The sequence below is a fragment of the Camponotus vicinus genome, unplaced genomic scaffold (assembly GCF_025532165.1).
Source record: "Camponotus vicinus isolate PSW18456_S1 unplaced genomic scaffold, iyCamVici1.0 SCAF_14, whole genome shotgun sequence".
Classification (NCBI taxonomy): domain Eukaryota; kingdom Metazoa; phylum Arthropoda; class Insecta; order Hymenoptera; family Formicidae; genus Camponotus; species Camponotus vicinus.
The window spans coordinates 8,477,355-8,499,126 of record NW_028141950.1 but is presented as its reverse complement, the minus strand read 5'-3'; the positions used below and the strand labels follow the sequence as shown (position 1 = coordinate 8,499,126).

The window sequence follows — 21,772 nt, the reverse complement described above, 5'->3', positions numbered from 1 at the left end:
ATTACATACATAATACGTATATATATATATATATATATATATATATATATATATATATTGTGACGTGACGCCTGGCGGCACGTCACAAGGATCGCGAGATCCAACCGGGAGGAATTTTTGGGCCCTCGTCCTCCCCTGATTTAGGGAGAGAGAGCGGATTTTGGGGGCGGGAGTAGACCCGCCTCCCTTGCGTAAAAATTTATTTTTTATTATGGCGATAGTAATATTAAGATTAGACGCTACTGTAATGGGGGACGCTAGCGGAATCTCACCCGGTGACTCGACACGGCGCAGAGGACCAGACCAAGAGATACGGGACGAGCGGAGGCGCCGACCGGAAGGAGAACGCCGAGCTAAGTACCTCTCTTTCTACTTTCCTAAAATTGTAACGTCAATTTAAGACTTCGCTGCCGCCCCTGTAAACCTCCCTATACTCAGCAGGTACGAGGAACAATCGGGGAAGGTCGATCGAAAAAATGAGATCGAACTCCGGAACCCCGAAAACGGAGCCGTTGCGGCCGAATTAAGCGCTACCGAAGAACCATAATAGTTACGGCGGGCGGCTACCGTAAAAACCCCTCACACCGGGCTTCAACAGGAGGGCCAAGAAAAATAATCAGAGAAGAGACAGGGAGCGACAGGCGCGAATACGGCCCTGAAGGCCGCAGGATTAATTGAGACGCGTGACGATCCTGAGGGTAGCGGAAGCGCCACAAGTGGCCTAATTGCACATTAACTTGCCGGCGTGAATCCGACGGGCCTTCCGCTCGTCACTGTTCGGCGGACCGGCGAGGAGTACGACGGCCCAAATCCATCGATTTCTCACGCTGATGCCGAGGGCGCCGAGGACCTCACGGAGTCACCGGTGAGACGAGCGTCGACCCCATCAGGCCGTTTATCGTTTAGATTATCAGGTAGAAGTAGCTCGAACAGGATCGCTGCCGAATTGCTGCCGTCAAAAATTCTTTTCGTGAGACGAATTCATGCTTTCGGTAATTGCGCATTAACGTATGGCGGCCGGCCGACATGTCTTGTTCGAGCTCAAATAAAATTAAGTGCCCTCTCTCCCGAGTATGCGCCGACAGTCAAATTAATTGTCTTTCTTGTTGCGTTTATTGTGATTTTGTGAAAATCTTTGCCTGTTAAACTTTCGATACGACGAGCACACACACAAAGGCGATTGCGATATCCAATAACCGACAAATACGTCGCGGCATCGGCTCGCATATTTCCGAGGCTCGAATCATTTGATACTTTATTGTTATTGATGGTTTTTCATGTCTAGATTCAACCGTCTATGTTAGATACGTTAGTAGTCGCTCAATTCTTTCGTTAAAGCAGTAGATCTGAATAATCGACTCGCACCTATAATCGATTCTGTTAACTGTGCGTGCGGCGAGTAGATCTACTATTGTAATTAATTATTTTGTTTGCGACAGACAGATGTCATTAAAGGAGCCAAAACCGCGGTGTTCATTATTAAAAATTATTTGGGAATTCGTAGCTGCCGAAACTCTAACAAGTTTCGTTTAGCGCGGAATTCCGGGACTTTTCTTTTACGCTTTCTTCCTGCCGCGTGACACGTGATACCGCGGTGATCGCGCTCGAATGCCGGCCCGTCGCTGCCGGCTAATAATCTGATGATCAATATTATAAAATCGTTCTACATTTACGCGAGTCTGTCCGCCGTTGAAATTTATTCATATGTTAAATATATTAATTCTTGTTACTAAAATATTATGTTTTATTTGCAGCCACCTTGTATTCTCGATCCTTCCTTGTGAATTATTAAAACGGACCGCCCCTCTACCAATTTCGAGACGGGGCTAGCCGAGCGTCCGTCGCGGTTTTCTGAGAACTTTGCATTTTTTTTGTGTGTACTGCCGATACGTTAAATTTTATTAGAGTGGTGCGGATTCCCGCACCTGGCGCCCATATATTTTACTTTGGAGAAGAAACACTTTTCTTTGATATTAGAAGATCGCGCCGAAGGTGTGCCGTGGGCCAAAAACACCGGCCACATAACATCATTAGCCCTTAAAGAATTAACGGTCGCAATATATACACGTAATATGTATGTAATATATGTAAATATATATGTAATATATAATAATATATAATAATATATTAAAATGAAAAATAATTTTTATAAAATTTATATATATATATATATATATATATATATATATATATATATATATATATTAACAAAGAATGTAAAAATTGTTATCAATCCACATTTATTATATTTATTTACGTTTAAAATATATAAGATAAAGATTTTAACTATATGGATTGCACAAAAATGTATATAGTATATAATAGTTGGCGTCAATAAGTATTATGAAAATAATTATGTAATAAAAACATGTAAACAAATTTTTTGATAATATTATCAAAAGTATTAATAATTATTATAAAAATTACTTTGAAAATTATAGATATGTAATTGAGTTATAAAGTAATAAAGAGCATAAAACATACATAAATAATACATAAAAGATAAAATATTGTAAAATGAATAACACAATAAAAAATTATAGACAAAATAACATATAAATATACCTGATATTTAAATTCAAAAAGTATGATATAATTATATCACATAAAATGGATTGGCATTGAGACGTAATATTTCCTCCATGTTCATTTATTAGTATCAGAGAATTACCGAAAGCTGTTTTTGATAATATTTCCTTTAAATTAAATTCCACTGTTTTGATATTTAGTTTTGTTTTCTCTATAGGTGGTTCATATGGTAATATTTCTTTATTTTCGACTAAAGAATTATTCACATTTTGACAGTTACCGCTAATATCTTCTATGATAATAGCATTCTCAGGTTTTGTTGGAAGATTTATTAAATCAACAAGAATTGAATTATTTATATTATTATTCTCTGTACTAAAACTTGAACAATCAAAGTCGACTGTTTTATTGCGAATCTGTAAAAATAATTCAAATTTTTATTATTTTTTCATTTTATAATTACACTGATTAAAAATAGTAGCAAATAGAGTCAGTCTAATTACATAATAATTACTATAAAAAAATAGAGAAAAAATATTAGAAAACATACATTGTATTCATTGAAATGTCTGCGTAGTTTCAATCGATTTAAAACGTTGGGAATCAATTTATTGAAATCAGACGAATTACATTCGTTTAAAAGATCGCCCAAATCATCTACACTTTTAATATCATTCGCTACATAAAGAAAATATAAAATGTAAAATATAAGAAAGAAAATATAAAGAAAATATAAAATGTTAAATATAAGATAATGCCAAATGTAATTATAAATATATATCAAACTTCAGTGTAAATAAAATAAAAGAAAAAACGAATTATATATTTATATAATTATATTATAAAATATATTATATATTTTTATGTATTCTTTACATAAATTATAATTTATAAAAATGTATTAATTTATTGTGCACAACAAATAAGATTCAAAAGATACGCGTAAATCAAAAATATCCAAGGTTGGTTAAATAATAAATAAGATAATATTATAGTTACAAAGAAATTTTTATTTGAAAAGAAATAATAAATTAGAATTACCTTGAAAAATATCATAGAGATGAGGCAATCCCCAACTCTTTAAAAGAAAATCCATTTCCTCGAAATGTTTCGAAATATCCGATTTTGAACAGAATTAGTCTTCACATATAAATGCGTATAATAATCGATGCGATTACTTCGACAATGAGGAAAATGCTAGAATGTTACAGATGAGATCCAGTGATGCCAGAATGGATACGCTGGCAATAACAAATTATTTCACATAGAGTATAGCTCAACGTCCCTCGACGCCCCTCGATCTTCGACTGTTCCACAGGAACGCCGAGCTATACTCTATGCGAAATAATTTGCTGTTGCCGGCGTATCACTGATGAGATCGTGGCGACAAGACCATCTTTTGTTTCATAAAAAAAAGAAACAAAAGATGGTCTTGTCGCCACGATCTCATCTGTAACATTCTAGCATTTTCCTCATTGTCGAAGTAATCGCATCGATTATTATAATTTAATATATTGAAGGAGAGTGAATCCGTAGGACTGCCCAAGTGCTTGAGTATTTTCCTAGAAATAAACAGATAGACCACCCGAGCACTTGAGTTAGGTATAAACAGATAGGTCGCCCGAGCATTTTTCGGTCCGCGATACGAGTAGTCTCTGTGTCGTTGCGAGAGCGCGAAGACGTACGTTAGACGAGCGTATCTCTTTGTTCGTATTAATCCTGTAATCCAACGAATAAATAACAGTCATTTGCCCTAAAAAGTATTCTATTCCATTTTACATCTTTACACCAAAATATCCTACAATTTGGGGGCTCGTCCGGGATGATAACGGATAATAACGGGATAATAACGGTGCATAACGGGATAATAACGAGTCAATGGAATATTTGAACATTTAATCGGGCATTTTCGAGAAGTTTCCGCGAGCAGTGTTGTGAGTTGTGCGAAAGAGAGAGAGACAAAGGACGAGAGATCTTCGAATAGTGTGCGAGAGAGTTTTCGAACAAGAATATTCGAGCATTCGATCGTCTTCAAGAAGGTTCCGCAGTGTGTCCGCGGGATATCGCGTTGTATTGTGTGGAAGAGAGAAATATAGAGGACGAGAAAGTGTTCGAGTAGTGTAGAGATGAGAGATCTGAATAAACTCACGGTAGCTGCCTTAAAAGAGTTGCTGTCAGCGCGTGGTTTGTCCAGTTTCGGCACGAAAAAAGAATTAATCTCGCGCATAATGGAAGCTGATCCATCGGGAGCGTGGTTGGACGATAGACGAGAAGATGATGAAGATGTCGAGGATTCTTTACAAGGAGCTGGCACGTCAAATGCGCAGCTAACGATTAATCCACAGCAACGAGAGATCGATTTATATAGAAGAGAGAGAGAGTTGTTAGAGCGTGAGTTAGCATTGGCACGTCTTGAAATAGAAGCAATGCGACGAGGAGTATATACCGAGCCAGTTGCAGAAGACGAAAGTCGACAACAATCGACGCATAGCATTGCTGCCGCGAACAACAATGTTTTGGCCGGTCAGCCGCGAGCAAATATTACGGCAATAGCGGATTTGCTCAGTAATTTCAGCGGTCAATCTAGTGATTATGAGATTTGGGAAAAGCAAGTCAAGCTACTCAAAGCGACATATAAATTGGAAGACGATACTGCGAAAATACTTGTGGGCATGCGGCTTAAAGGAAAAGCACTCGAGTGGCTACATTCCAAACCGGAATACATTGCGATGACATTTGATCGTCTTCTGGACGAGCTGAGAGCTATGTTTCATCGTCGACAGAGCAAGGTGGTAATTCGGAGAAAATTTGAAGAACGTATGTGGAAGAAAGACGAGACTTTCCACGAATATTTCCATGAGAAAATCATTATGGGCAACCGAGTACCGATCGACGACAGCGAGATACTTGAGTACGTGATTGAAGGCATTCCAGACGAGGCACTTCAAAACCAGGCGCGTATACAACGATTTACGACAACAGATGGATTGCTAGAAGCATTTGAGAAGGTAACTCTTCGAGACCGAGCAGGCACACCAGGATCATCGACATCGAACAAAGGAAATGGTAATCAAAATAAAGGCGAGCGAAAAGAGACTGTTAACGGTGGAGGAAACAAAAAGCATTCGACTAAAGTGGTACGTTGTTTTAATTGCGGCGAGCGCGATCATGTAAGTGCAAGCTGTCCGACAAAAGAGCGAGGCGCTAAATGCTTTAAATGTGGCGAGCGTGGGCATATCGCGTCGAAATGCTCCGAGAAGACGAACGCGAATAAAGAAAGTTGCGCGGTGACGGGGGTTTCGCCTTGTAAATATTTTAAAAATGTTCTGCTTAACGGTTGCGAGATTGAGGCGGTGATAGATTCAGCAAGCGATGTTACCTTAATTCGCGCGGATGAACATGTTAAGCTTGGATCTCCTCGATTAAGTTTAGGCGAAATATATTTCGACGGCGTGGGTTCGAGCAATAATGTGACGTTAGGAGGGTTTCAAACAGAAATCATTGTAGACGGGCATTCATATCCGATTTGCGTACATGTAGTTTCAAATAATCTGCTCCGGTATAAGCTATTGATAGGAACGAGCTTTTTAAACATGACTAATGTTAATCTTAAAGGCGTCGAAGAAGTAACTATTAGTCCGTTATCGGAAGCGACGTATGCAGACGCGGGATGCGAAGATAGCGTACCCGAGGTATTAAAGATTGACGTAGCTAACAACGAGATGCATCGAGCGGATCTCATAGACGTTTCGCACGTTAAAAATTCCGATCAACGTTTAGCGATAGAAAATCTCGTAAGTAATTACAGGCCGAATAAGACGCGTGAGCCGGACATAACGATGAAACTTGTACTTAAAGATGAAGAACCCGTATATCAATCCGCGAGACGTTTATCCGCATCTGAAAAAGAGATAGTTAATACGCAGATTGATCAATGGATTACGGATGGAATTGTTCAGCCATCTACCTCTGACTATGCTAGTCCAGTGGTACTCGTTCGAAAAAAAGATGACTCTTATAGATTATGCGTTGACTATCGGATGGTGAATAAGAAAATTGTTAAAGATAGATATCCGTTGCCGTTGATCGAGGACCAGTTAGATTTATTGCAGGACGCTCGTGTCTTTAGTACACTCGACCTCAAAAATGGATTTTTCCATGTGCGGATGGACAAGTCGAGTCAAAAATATACTGCGTTTATTGTACCGGACGGTCATTACGAATTCTTGCGAGTTCCTTTCGGTCTTTGCAATTCGCCGGCAGTATTTCAGCGATTCGTTAACACGATATTTAGAGATCTTATACGAGAAAAAATAGTTTTAGCTTATATGGATGACTTAATTGTTCCGTCTGACGACATTGAGAGCGGCATAAAGAATCTTAAAAAAGTTTTAGCGACAGCTAGTGAAGCGGGTCTTATAATTAATTGGAAAAAATGTTGCTTCATGCAAACTACAGTCGAGTTTTTGGGCCACGTAATTAGCAACGGTTGCGTCCGTCCTTCAGATCGTAAAACAGAAGCGGTTCGGCGATTTCCGAATCTTACGAATGCCAAGCAGGTACAGAGTTTTCTTGGGTTAAGTGGGTACTTTCGTAAATTTATCCCTGGGTATTCTACTATTGCGCGACCCTTGACGAATCTGCTGCGAGCAAACACTAAATTTTATTTTGGAGAGGCTGAGAAAAATGCGTTCGTGCGGCTTTAAAATATAATGAGTGAAAAACCGGTGTTATATTTGTATCGAAGTGGAGCGGAGACGGAGTTGCACACGGATGCTTCTGCGCTAGGGTACGGTGCGATTTTACTGCAACGAAGTAGTGAAGATCAGAACTTTCACCCCGTTTATTACTCTAGCGGTAAAACTACTCCTGCGGAGTCGAAATATGCTAGTTACGAACTGGAAGTTTTAGCGATAATAAAGGCGTTGAAGAAGTTTCGCGTTTACTTATTAGGTATCGCTTTTACGATTGTTACTGATTGTCGCGCGTTCGCTCTCACTATGAATAAGAAAGATCTTTGCGTGCGTGTTGCTCGATGGGCGTTACTTTTGGAGGAGTTTAATTATTGTATAGAGCATCGGCCAGGAAAAAGAATGATACACGTCGACGCACTCAGTCGGAATCCACTTCCGGTCTGCTTTGTGATCGATGAGTCGGAAGCTGGTTTGACGGCTCGTTTGCGAAAGGCTCAAGAGGAGGACGACAGCGTGAGAAAGCTCCGAGATCTAATAATGCAGAACAAAACGAAAGATTACATAATACGAGGTGATCTAGTTTATAGAGAATCCGGCGGTGATGTCCAACTTGTAGTACCGAAGAGAATGCAGACACAGCTCATACGACGAGCTCACGAGCGCGGACATTTTTCAGCTGGAAAGACTGAAGCCCTTGTGCGTACTGATTACTGGATCCCGAATTTGCGACAACGAGTTGAAAAGGTTATACGAAATTGCGTTGCATGCATTCTGGCGGAGAGAAAACATGGAAAACAAGAAGGCTTGTTAAATCCGATCGAGAAAGGAATTGTTCCTTTAGATACGTTGCATATCGACCACTTAGGACCTCTACCCTCTACTAAGAAGTCATATCAATATATATTTGCTGTGATTGACGCTTTTTCAAAATTCACATGGCTGTATGCTACCAGATCTACAGGCACAGCTGAAGTTATTGTACGCCTTAAAAAGCAAGCTGCAATTTTCTGCAATCCACGACGGATTATTTCCGACAGAGGTACAGCATTCACGTCGAATGAATTTAGAGAGTATTGTCGTGACGAAAATATAGAGCATTCTTTAATAACGACGGGAGTTCCCAGAGCTAACGGACAAGTTGAGCGCCTCAACCGGACGCTCATACTATTATTGACAAAATTAGCTGCACCAAAATCTGATGAGTGGTATAAATATTTGGATGCTGCTCAGCAATGTCTAAACGCAACTATACATCGAAGCATCGGCATGTCGCCGTTCAAACTTCTTTTGGGAATACGTCCACGGCTTAAAGATTTTCCAGATATCAAAGAGTGGCTCGAAAAGGAATGGGTTGAGTCATTCCAAGACAAGCGTGACGAACTGCGAGCCCAAGCGAGCGAAAATATAGCAAAAATCCAGCGTGAGAATAAACACACTTATAACAAGAAAAGGCGACAGGCTTCAAGTTATCGCGAAGGAGATTTAGTCGCCATCAAACGCACTCAACAAGGTCCGAGATTAAAAGTCGCTCACAAATATCTTGGCCCTTACGAGATCATTCGAGTTCTGCGTAATCAACGATTTGTGGTACAGAGAGTCGGCGATGGAGAAGGTCCCCAACGAACGTCAACATCAGCCGACAATATAAAGCTATGGGTCAACACTAACTCATCGGAAAGTGAAGACAGTGATGACGGAGACATTCGGGACGAATGTATGAGCAGGACGGCCGAGTGAAGGAGAGTGAATCCGTAGGACTGCCCAAGTGCTTGAGTATTTTCCTAGAAATAAACAGATAGACCACCCGAGCACTTGAGTTAGGTATAAACAGATAGGTCGCCCGAGCATTTTTCGGTCCGCGATACGAGTAGTCTCTGTGTCGTTGCGAGAGCGCGAAGACGTACGTTAGACGAGCGTATCTCTTTGTTCGTATTAATCCTGTAATCCAACGAATAAATAACAGTCATTTGCCCTAAAAAGTATTCTATTCCATTTTACATCCTTACACCAAAATATCCTACAATATATATATATATATATATATATATATATATATATATATATATAAATTTTATAAAAATTATTTTTCATTTTAATATATTATTATATATTATTATATATTACATATATATTTACATATATTACATACATATTACGTGTGTATATATATATATATATATATATATATATATATATATATACGTATTATGTATGTAATATATGTAAATATATATGTAATATATAATAATATAATAATATATTAAAATGAACAAATAATTTTCATAAAATTGATTAACTAATACAAATATAAATACAAATCATTTTAACTTGTTTAATATTTACTAAAATATCTTTTTCATTTGAGATCCAATAATCTATATTTACTATATCTCTATATCGTGATATTTACATGTTAAATTTTCTTTTTTTAAAGAACACTTCAAAACGAAGATTTTGCTAAAATTACAGAAGAAATAATTGAGTTATTTCCAAAAGAATGTAAAGAAACTTACTATATGCCACCTATACGAAAAAAGTATTCAAAAATTGATAAAGCTGGTATCTCAAGAGGAAAATTAGTCGATAAATTTCGTAACGCATTAAAATTTATCCGTTCTGCTGAAAAGTTGAAAAATAATAACCACATTGAACAAAATGTCATTGTAAGCCAAGGTATTAATATTTTGTATTAAGATTTATCATGGAATTTTTGAAAAATATATAACTGGTCCAATAAATATTAATTTTTTTAATGCTTCTCAGCTGATGATCAACAAATCGCAGAAGAACATAGAATTTGGTTGATCCATAACCAAAAACCACAGAATGAAGTTGATGAAAAATGGGATGCGTCATATATATTACGCGTTGAAGATTGCGCTAGTAAAACATACAAGAATGTTAATGACATATTCATAAAGTGGCCTATATTGAAATTGGATTCTTCTTATATATTGGTAAATGTCTTTATTTTGAAATAATATAATAAAATAAGGCTTTATAATAAAATAAGACTATATTTAAATATAAATAACAGAGGATGAGCTAATAAGACTCAAGCACGGAAATGAAGCGTATGATTTTTTCGTTTAAAATCTTTATTAAAGGAAGTGAACATTTTGGTCCTTCCTTTGGGCCTCAGCACAATTGTGATAAAAAGATGTTTCAATTCTGCATCATCGTCTCAATATATTCCATGAGCTCTCTATTAATTTATTAACTCTTTTAATTAAAATTTGAAATGATATAATGTGATACAATGATATTAAAATAATTGAATGATATAATGTGATACAATGATATTAAAATAATTGAAACAGTGCCGAGGCAGTGATTAAATTAATTAAAAACTGTTATAACAATAAAAATGCTCTTTTAAAAATATTTTTAACTGCAAATTTTACTATTACTACTAACAACTACAAACAAAATACTATAAATTTGAGTATTAAATCTTTATTAATAATTTATTAAGGTGTTAAGTTCACCAGTCTTAGGTATGATAATTTGTATTTATTCTTATAGATTGAAAGGGATTTTGATCGAAAATGTCCTCAATATAAAGAAAAGTTATTGAAATCTTGGAACGTAAATTTTGAAAAATTTTTCACTTATTTTAAAAAAAATTTATCTGCAGGAGGGAACATTTATGAAAGTTTAATGAATGCATAGCATTTAAACTTAGGTAAATATTTGTACATTAAAAGTTTTATTTTGATTTGTAATAAGAACGATACACACATTCACATACATATGTTTCATATACAGGGTGTTTCAGACCACCCGTACCACCCATTTAGAAACTAGAGAAGTGGTTATTTCGAAAAAGTAAAAACATTTTCTTTATAAATCGGATGCGCTCTATCGAATGGTGATATTTTCAACTTCTGGTTCCGGCCGGAAATAGGCGATTCAGACCGGAAGTACATTTTTTTAAATGGAACCCCCTATTTTTTATTACATATTCTTGTAGCTCATCTCGAGAGCTTTCCAAAACATTATAATTAAGTTAGTTTTCATTAAGTACTTTCCGAGTTATGAGGCTTGAAATCATTTCTTAATTTTACATAAACCGTAAAATATCTTGTAAAATATTAATTTTTCGATTATCTTACCTAATACTTTTACGTACAAAATAATGAGAGGAATCAATTGGTGTAAAGAAAACATATAGTTGTTTCGAAGAAAAAATATGTAATTTACAATTAACAATTACATATATTTTTTTTTTAAATAACTCTGTGTTTTCTTTACACCAATTGATTCCTCTCATTATTTTGTACGTAAAAGTATTAAGGTAAGATAATCGAAAAATGAATATTTTACAAGATATTTTATGGTTTATGTAAAATTAAGAAATGATTTCAAGCCTTATAACTCGGAAAGTACTTAATGAAAACTAACTTAATTATAGTGTTTCGGAAAGCTCTCGAGATGAGCTACAAGAATATATAATGAAAAATAGGGGGTTCCATTTAAAAAATGCACTTCCGGTCTGAATCGCCTATTGCCGGCCGGAACCAGAAGTTGAAAATATCACCATTCGATAGAGCGCACCCGATTTATAAAGAAAATGTTTTTACTTTTTTGAAATAACCACTTCTCTAGTTTCTAAATGGGTGGTACGGGTGGTCTGAAACATCCTGTATATGGTCATTATTAGACACTCTGTATATGAATATTTTTTTTATTAATACATATCTATTGATTTCCTCGTAGATTCGAAAACAGCCCTTCAAATATGGCTTTTAATAAGTGTTGTAGCTCCTAAATCAAGTAAAATTACTTTTAAAATTGGGAACAAGAAAAGAATGTGGAAACCTACAATCTCGGAAAGTCAGGAAGGAATTCTAATACACTGTAAAGTAAGTTAAATTCCATTCTTGTTCCAGATCCGAAATAAAAAGAAAAATCGAAATTGATACTTTATCAAGAGACATTGATGTGTCTATAGAAGCTTTTTACAACAGACATTTTTACTGGGCGCTTTTTCAATTTTTTGAAAAGATTTGTTAAAGTTAAACTAACATTTATAATTAGAGGTTTCTTACGATTTGTAATTTACTTTAGGTACCTGGCGATATTGAAAAAATATGTCAAGACAAACAAAATAAAATGCGTCAAATGAACCTTACGATGCAACCTTTTATAATCATCGTTGGACCAGAAATAACTGCAATCGAAAATGTATACATTCGGCTCGATACAACATTGTATTCTATGCCGACGGTATTAAAAGCATTGGATGTACTTTTCAAGATTTTTGTAACATTTAATGCGTGTTATCCGAAAGAATGTGAAAATATGTGGTATTTAATTCAGTGGGGAATTTATGAGATCCGTACAATTTGGGACGAAAACATTCCCTTTCTATGCACCGCATTAAATAAAATAAAAAGAGGTTAGTCTTCATTGTGTATAAATCTGAAAACTTGTTTTCACAACTTGTTTGTATCATTTGCTTTTTTAAAAATCTATTATTTTTTATTTAGTAATATTGATTTATTGCTAATTATTGTAATGTATATATATATATATATATATATATATATATATATATATATATATATATATATATATGTACACACATACACACACTTACATACATATATATATATATATATATATATATATATATATATATATATATATATATATATATATATATATATATATATATATATATATAGTATATGCCACCGAACTTATTTTCTCATTAGTATTAGGTTTTATTAATTTAGTATTAGCTCTTATTATTTGTTTTTGACATAAGTAACAATTAATTTTCTTGCGTTTTTTTGAAACATAAAACAATACGCTTAAAAATAATAATTTTTCAAATACTAACATCGCATTTTAAAAGATTGCTTTAGCCAAAAATGGATTGTCGAATTTGTTTAAAAAAGATTTTCGGAGATACTCGAGCATATATTAAACATTTAAAATCATATCATCCATTTGAGATGACATATAAATGTATTAATCCTAAATGTTATCGGATATTTTCTTCTTTTTTTTCATTACAAAAACACTTAGATGCTAGATGTTCATTTCAAATACATCAATTACAAGACGCTGATAATAAAGATGATAATTCATCATTACAGACGTCTGTAATATTTAAAATGGAAAACATAACAGAAAATAATTCAATTACTAATACAAATAATTTTATAATTGAAAAAAATATTTCATCTAACGATATTGAAAATTGTGTGCTAAAATTCGTCGCTCAATTATATCAGAAACCTATTGCCCGATTAATAGTTCAAAAAATTATAGAAGAGTTTCGAGATACAATTCAGAATATTTTCTGAATATTTTCTTCAACAATTAAAATCACAATTGCCTTCTAATTTATACAATTTTGATAACTGTAAGATATCTATATTGGAAAATATTGATAGTGAATATAAAAGATTCCAGTATCTCCGAAAATCAAAGTATTTTATCTCTCCACAATCATTCTTTATCGGAGAATACTACAGTAATAAAAGAAAAGAGCAAAACACAATTCTCACTGTTCAAAAATGTGAAGGTCAAATCATACCTATGCGTGAAACATTAAAGACTCTTTTAGAATTACCTAGTTTCTATGAAAAAATATTATCCGTTCTTAAAACAAATATCGCTGCAATATACATTGATAAGACATATACAAGTGTTTGCTATGGTACTATTTGGAAATCTATTACAGAGCATTATCCAAATAAAACGGTTATACCGTTGTTTTTATACTACGATGATTTCGAAATGAATAATCCTTTAGGATCTGCAGCAGGGATTTATAAAGTAGGAGGACTTTATTGCTCAATCGCAATTTTGCCTTCGCAATATGCTTCATTATTAGAAAATATTTCTTTAGTACAACTGATAAATTCATCAGATCGTATGTATTTCGGGAACGCAAAATGTTTTCGATATGTAATAGAGGAATTGAAATATTTAAGTAATGAAGGAATTGTTATTCGTGATACAAATGGTTCTGAACATATTCTTTATTTTGTCATGATAGCACTTTTAGGTGATAATTTGGGACTTAATGGTCTGTTAGGTTTCAATGAGAGTTTTTCCAGTGATTATTTTTGTAGAATTTGTCGTGCTGTAAAATCAAATACGCGTTCTGCAACTTTTGAAGACGAAAGTTTATTACGTACCCCACAAAATTATTGCGAAGATGTTTCAAAATTGGCATATGGCGTAAACGAGGAGTGTATATTCAATGAAATCCCTCATTTTGATTGCTCGATAAATATAACTTGCGATATAATGCATGATCTTTTCGAAGGTGTTTGCAGATATGATCTTGCGAAAATAATACAGTATTTCCTAATGGAGAATTTTTTCACAATGGAACATTTAAATGAAAGAATTAAATACTTTAATCATCAATCAAATTTCGATAAGGGAAACAAAATGCCATTGATAAAAATTGATCACTTAAAAAAAGGATATCTAATAATGACAGCATCTGAAATGTCTGCGATGATTTGTTACTTAACTTTTATTATAGGAGATCTAATTCCTTATGATAATGAAGTTTGGGATTTCTATCTCATACTTTGTGAAATTATTAATATCGTAACAGATACAATTATATCAAACGTTCAAATAAATTTCCTTAAAGGGTTAATAATTTCTCATCATGAAATGTATATACGACTATTCAATGATCATCTAAAACCCAAATTTCATTTTATGGTACATTATCCAGAAATAATTCGAAGAATGGGATCTCTTAAAAGTTTATCTTCTATTCGATATGAGGGATTTCATAAAATTTCGAAGAATTATGCGTCTATCGTAACATCAAGGAAAAATATAACATTAACATTAGCGATCAAATTGCAATTGCATTCTTGTTATAGATTTCTTTGTAAAAGAGGGCTTAATGATATAATTGAAATAGGTCCAGAAATAAGATTAGTATCAAGTGATTCGGATGCGCATTTAATAACACTCATTCGTAGGAAGACATTGGCAACTTGTTTCAACTCAATTTTTACGAATGTATCCCAAGTAGATGATAACATTTTAATGGAAGTTGCATGGATTCGATATAACAGCGTTGTCTTTAGACCTAAATATGTGATCATTTCTAATGCTGATGAAAATAATTTGTCATTCGGGATAATGCAATGTATTATTTTAAAGAGTAGAGAATTTTTTTATGTTGTATATAAAAAGTGTATTACTTTAGGTTTAGATACTCATTTTAAAGCTTATGAAATCGAATTACCACGTGAGAATAGTACATATGAAATTTACACAGTTGATGTTTCGAAAGAATGTAATGTGAGGACATGCAATTTTCATATTTCAGGCGAAGGTCGATATTTTATTTCAATGTTCGATGTTTAAGAAATAATATCTTAGCGTTAATATTAATGTTCTGATAAAACACGCACGCACTTGTTCTAAAATATAAATTATAAAAAATATATATATAAATATATTATATATGTATTTTAATAATATATGTATTTTAATATTAAAAAAATGGTTCTTATATAAATATTATAATAAATCTTTTTCAATATTTCAATATTGACTTGTCTTTAAATTTATTTCACATATTTTACCATTTTTTATCATAATATTAAAAATATTATTTATTTAAATATTTATTAATAATTACCAAATCATTTATTTATTTCAATTAAATATTTAGTGATAGTAAATAAATTGCTCATTTGTTTTAACTAAATATGTAGCTCTAGTAATTAAATATTTATTAACTATTATAAAATTGCTTATTCTTTTAAATTAAACATTTAGTAATAGTTATCACAGTTTTAATTTCCCCTTAAGATGATTTAGTTATAATTACCAAATATCTGATAATACTTATCAAATATATTATTTTTTACTATCAAACATTTAATTACAATTACCAGATTTTTTAATTTCTCGTTATCTTGATTTAGTTATAATTACCAAATATCTGATAATACTTATCAAATAATACTTGTCAAATTACTTTTTGTTATCAAACATTTAATTATAATTACCACGTTTTTTAATTTCTAGTTATCATGATTTGGTTATAATTATCAAATATCTTATAATACTTATTAAATATATTATTTTCTGCTACCAAAATTTGATTACAGTTATTAAAGTTTTGTTAAACGAATCAAATTTGTAATTGAATGAATTAAATTTAAATAGTCTAAACTAAATATTTTATTTACTCAATTAATTTTTTTTGTAATTGTTACCACACATTTAATTAGCACTATTTACCCAAATCATTTAGTAATTGTTATTAAATTCTAGTGTTTACTACTAAATTCTTTTTTCAGTGTATATATAGTAGTTGGTAAATTATATTTTTTGCATCCACTCTTTACAACCGGCTTCGGAAGATTTACAATGATGCTGTTTGCCGTTGCATTCACATTCTCAAAATTATAAAATTTTTCGTCAGGTGTCAGACATCTCATTGGAAGATATGGTTGTAAAGATTTATCAAAAGCGTAAATTCTATTAAACATCCTTTTGTCTGAGCTTATTATTATCTTTTCAACATATTTGTATGCATTTGAGACGTTCTTGAGACTTGCATATTTCTTTTTCAAAACGCAGATATATTGAGTATATGGATGCGCTTTATATGCTGTAATGTAAATGTTTGTTTTGTCAATCGTCATAGTGTGGAAGTAAATGTTATCACTTTTGTTTTCCTTGAGTAAAATCTTATTGCACATAGAAACGTTAATGTCTGTCACAAATATGTTATCATCACTTAACCAGTAAATTGACGGCTCCTCATTATTCATATTATCAATTATCGCATCATAAAATGAATTTGTATAATGTAATAGGCAAAAGGATGCATTTATCGGGACAATTTGCTCGTTTTTTCCATCGAAATGATATTTCATTATATCATATTTTCCATTCCTCCTACCGTATGATATGCGATATAAAATTCTAAAAAATATATAATTATTTTACTCATTATAAAACATTATTTTAACAAAAACAGAAACTTATATGTAGTGAAAATTCGAAATTCTTATAATTATATAATTACTCATTATTTTTTTTTTACTTATAATCTTAATTATAAAACCACGTAAAATTATAGAAAAATTACAAATATGCATAAATCTTTAATGGAAAATTATTTCTTCAGGTGAACGGTAGTAAACGTACCCCATAGATGGTGATATATTTGTCCAGTAATAAGAAAATTCTGATTTGAAAATCTCATCAAATTTAATTATGCCATTTTCCTACATTGTTAAGTCGAACTTTACAATATGAGAGTAGCGTGAATTATCATAGATGAAATATAGATTTCTTGTTACCCAGTCAATGCAGAGATTATGTAAATAATTATCAAAGCTAGCCATCTTTGTGATATTATTTTCATTAATCTTCAATGTCATTAGATCTTTTTCGTCACTCCAATAAATTCTATTGTCTTGTATCGAATAAGCGACATTTCTTACTGATCTGAAAAAAGGAGCCAACTATAGTTGTATAGTAAAAAAGTTACAGTTGAGATTTTTAATTTTATAGTTATTACTGCTATAATGTTGATAATAATAAGCATGTGCATAATAATAATAACTTTAACTTTATAGTTAGTGTTAAAAATAATTTACGATAATTATAACTATTTTTTTATCAGTATACGTACCTTGATTTTACTCTGAAATTAATAATGTTTAAATCCACGTCCAATATTTCTATACCTAGATTCGTTGTGACTAATAATTTAGGTATTGGATTTTCATGTATAGTCGACACATTAATTAAATCCGTGTAAGGACCAGCAACAATTTTAGTATGCGCACGTACTCGAAAATAATATGTCGCGTTAGATATTAGATATTAGATTGCGTATCGTGTGCTCTAATTTTGTAGCTGTGATATTTCTATCGTCGCAGGTTTTTTTAAAGTCCTCGAAGAAAAAACACTGCACTTGATATCATAGTATTATTTCATCGGTAAATTCAGGTTGGTTCCATCTGTAAAAAAAATAAAATTTTAGCCATTTTATATTTGACAAAATTATAACAGAATTAACATTTTGACATATTTATGTCGTTGAATTTAAGAAAAAGAGAGAAAAATACAAACTGAAAATTTAGATTCCTTACCTCAACGTCACAAAAATGTCGTTTATATTTTCTGTGAATTGACTGTCGAATTGTACAAATGCTCTGAGAGATGTTGGCTTGCTCAAACTGCTTTCTAGAGATTTTAAGATCATACATCTTAACATAATTGTATATAAGATTAAGTGGATTGTCTCAGTAAATCAGAAAGAACAATTTAATGTGAAAATAAAGGAAAGAGCAAAAATAAATGTGAACTACAAAATATGGAAATTAGCACAGTATTGACCTTTAAAAAAATAATATAATATAAGAATTTCTTGCGTCATTTAAGATTTAGAAAAGTAATCATTAATTCATGGCAAAAACGAATGAATAACTTTTAATAAAGTGACAAGTACTTTTCGAAAAATTCTTATAGCTTAAGAAATCAAAAGTATAATATTTGCGACTGCTTTAAAACAGAGTAGCAAATTAATAAAATTGACTTTACCTTAAATTATGACAATTTTTACGTACAATGTTATGTTTATATTATGCTTTTCTATTTCTTTTTTGAACGGAATTAGAATTTATATTCTTCTCACTACTGGAAGATATTTTTAGATTTGATTTCCACTCTCTCTTGAATTTAAATTATATTTATACTTTTTCGTCATAGATTTTGTTATTAATGTTTTATGCATTTTTTGCAACTTACCGATAGATTCTGGGATGATAGAAATATTTGGAAGTGTAACTTCACCGATTTCTCGCTCATTTCTCACAGTATTATCAGAATGACTCCGGTCAGATTTAAAATTTAGTATCGATCACTTTTCTCGGACATTGAAATATCCTTCATAAAGTGTAACATACGAAAAGAATTAAATGAGTATCGTTGAAGCGGTTGTTTCTGATGCTTTTATTGTTAAATTATATAAATTATAAAATTAATCGAAAAATTGCCATTCGTTTTTTGTTTGCTTAATAATACCGGTTTGATATATATCATTCCTAAATGATATAAATTAAATGTAATGTAGTTTTATTCATATCGTAAAATCTATTTTTTACTTATTTTTTTAAAGACATCTTGTATATCAAACATAACTCATGTCAAAAATAAAATCAATCAATAGGTTAACGAGAGTCAATGAGGATTCATAACAGCTTTTAGCAAGTACAAGCGAAAGTGTAGCTCTTTGCAATTATTAAAACAATTTTGTCTAACGATTTGATTCTTTCTCACGATAAGTTAGTTAACTCTTCTCAATTTTACCATAACTCAAATTTCTTTTCAAAAATTTGCCGATATTACTAAAGTTTTATTAATGTTTGTACTTCAAGAATAAAAAGGTTAAAAATATTGTTTCTTTACAGTTATTAAATATTAGTCATAGAATTCTATAAATTCTTTTATTTATAATCTTGCCAAGTTCCTTCTCGAAAGTCGTTATATTTTTAACACAAACAAATCCTGGAAATGATAGTATAAACCAGTAGTATAAACCGATAATGCCGCGATAAAAATATGCGGATATAATTGTATATAAATGGATATATGTACAATGAAAATTAATATAAATTCTAGTGATTATTTTTGAATATATTGTCGATCGAAATATTAGCGTTAATAGATACAACTTGAAGAATGTTTGATGAATGGTTTTTTTATTAGACAGATTTTCTATCTCGATATTTAGTAGTTCTGTTCCGTTATATAATTATCCTTAACAGAAAGAAATGATGCTAACTTTCTAAATTAATTTCATAAAATAAAATCTACATTAGTATAAAGCTTACTATATATCAATAAATATTATTATATATATCTAGGAAAATAAAGAAATTTTAAAAATTGAAAAAAATAACATAAAAATCTGTTGAAGTGCCATCGTATGAATATATTAATGTAACAGAGAGTAGAGAGAAAACTTCATTAATTTTAAAAATTGTTATATTTAGAAATAATAATTATATATATATATATATATATATATAGATAGAAAATGGACAATAATAGGGGGTGACTTTAACGCGAGGACGGGGAGGTTGGGAGGAGGTATAGAAGAGGGAGAGGAGGAATGAATAGTAAGAAAATCAAAAGATGGGAAGGTTAATGAAGAAGGAAGGAAATTGATAGGGGGACTAGAAAAGAGGGGATGGGGAATCCTGAACGGAACGGTAGAAGGGGACGAAGAGCGGGAATTTACATATACGGGGGGAAGAGGAGAATCAGTGATTGATTATGTGGTAGGGGAGGAAAAGACAAGGAAAAGGGTGGTGAGGATGGAAGTGGGGGATAGCGTGGAGTCGGATCATCATCCATTGGTTGTATTTTTGGAAAAGAAAGGAGGAAGGACAAAGGAGAGAGAGTGGGGAAGTAAAGAAAGAAGGGGTGGGAGATGGACAATAAGAGGATGGGAAAAAATAAGAGAGGAGGTAGACTGGGAACTAATGGGTGACAAGGGTGTTGATGAAGAGTTGGAAAGGAAAATAGGGAAGATAGGAGAGAAATTGAAGGAGGGGGAAAGAGAAAGTGGGAGGAGGAAAAGAGCAGGATGGTGGGATGAAGAATGTAAGGGTAAAAGGAGAGAAGTGAGGAGAACATTAAGAGACTGGAGGAAAAGGGGTGGGGAGGGGGAAAGGTATAGGAAGGAGAGAGCGGAATACAAGTTGTTATGTAAAAGGAAAAGAGGGGAGGAAAACGAGAGATGGATTAAGGAGGCGCAGGAAGTAAGGACGAAAGGGGAGGTATGGGGGATAGTTAATAAGGAGAGGAAAATGAGAAAGGGGATCAACGAGGGGATAGAAGGGAAAGAATGGAGAGAGTACTTTATGAAGTTGTTAGGAGGGGTAGAAGGTAGGGTGTTAAGAGGAGGGAAGGGAAGGAGGGCAGAGGATGGAGAAGAGGATCTGAGGAGAGGTGAGGTAAGGTATGTTTTGGAGAAGTTGAAAAAGGGGAAGGCGGCGGGGGCGGATGGGGTGCCAAACGAGGTATGGAAGTGTGGGGGAGAAAGGATAGAGGAGTGGATCTGGGGTTTCTGTAACAGGGTCTGGAAGGGAGAAGGGTGGCCGGAGCAGTGGAAGGATGGAATAATTGTTCCTTTAGTGAAAAAGGGGGCAGGAGTGAAGGTAGAGGACTATAGAGGGGTAACGTTGATGCCAACGCTGTACAAAGTGTATGTGGGAGTGTTAACAGAGAGGTTGAAGGAAGAGATGGAGGAAAAAGACATGGTGCCACAGAATCAGACAGGTTTTAGAAAGGGGATGGGTGTAATAGACAACATTTATGTTTTGAATTTTCTGGTGAATAGGCAGTTAAAGCGGAAAGGTGGAATGGTGGTTGCGACGTTTGTGGATCTAAAGGCGGCGTTTGACTCGGTGGACAGGGAGGTGTTAATGGAAGCAATGAAGGGGAGAGGGGTTAGGGAAGGATTAAGGAGTAGGATAGAAGAGGTGTATAGGGAGACAAGGAGTAGAGTGAAGGTAGGA

At 33.1% G+C, this 21,772-nt stretch overlaps 2 protein-coding genes and 1 pseudogene across 2 annotated transcripts in view; 2 read left to right on the top strand and 1 right to left on the bottom strand.

The window, feature by feature from the left end:
- LOC145965748 (proto-oncogene tyrosine-protein kinase ROS-like) overlaps positions 1–16,891 on the bottom strand; it is a 28,451-nt gene extending 11,560 nt beyond the window's left edge. Inside the window, exon 1 of the mRNA XM_083089422.1 lies at positions 16,533–16,891. Coding sequence (XP_082945548.1) covers positions 16,533–16,876 — 344 coding nt within the window. The 5' untranslated portion in view covers positions 16,877–16,891. The remainder of the gene's footprint in view (positions 1–16,532) is intronic.
- Positions 1–21,772, top strand: part of LOC145965737 (proto-oncogene tyrosine-protein kinase ROS-like) — a 111,166-nt pseudogene that overhangs the window by 40,541 nt on the left and 48,853 nt on the right.
- LOC145965753 (uncharacterized) lies at positions 754–12,669 on the top strand. The gene is made up of 6 exons (XM_083089429.1): positions 754–865; positions 9,658–9,896; positions 9,987–10,180; positions 10,749–10,908; positions 11,943–12,088; positions 12,294–12,669. The coding sequence occupies exons 1-4, from the start codon at positions 831–833 to the stop codon at positions 10,893–10,895; spliced, it is 615 nt and encodes a 204-aa protein (XP_082945555.1). The 5' UTR covers positions 754–830; the 3' UTR covers positions 10,896–10,908; positions 11,943–12,088; positions 12,294–12,669.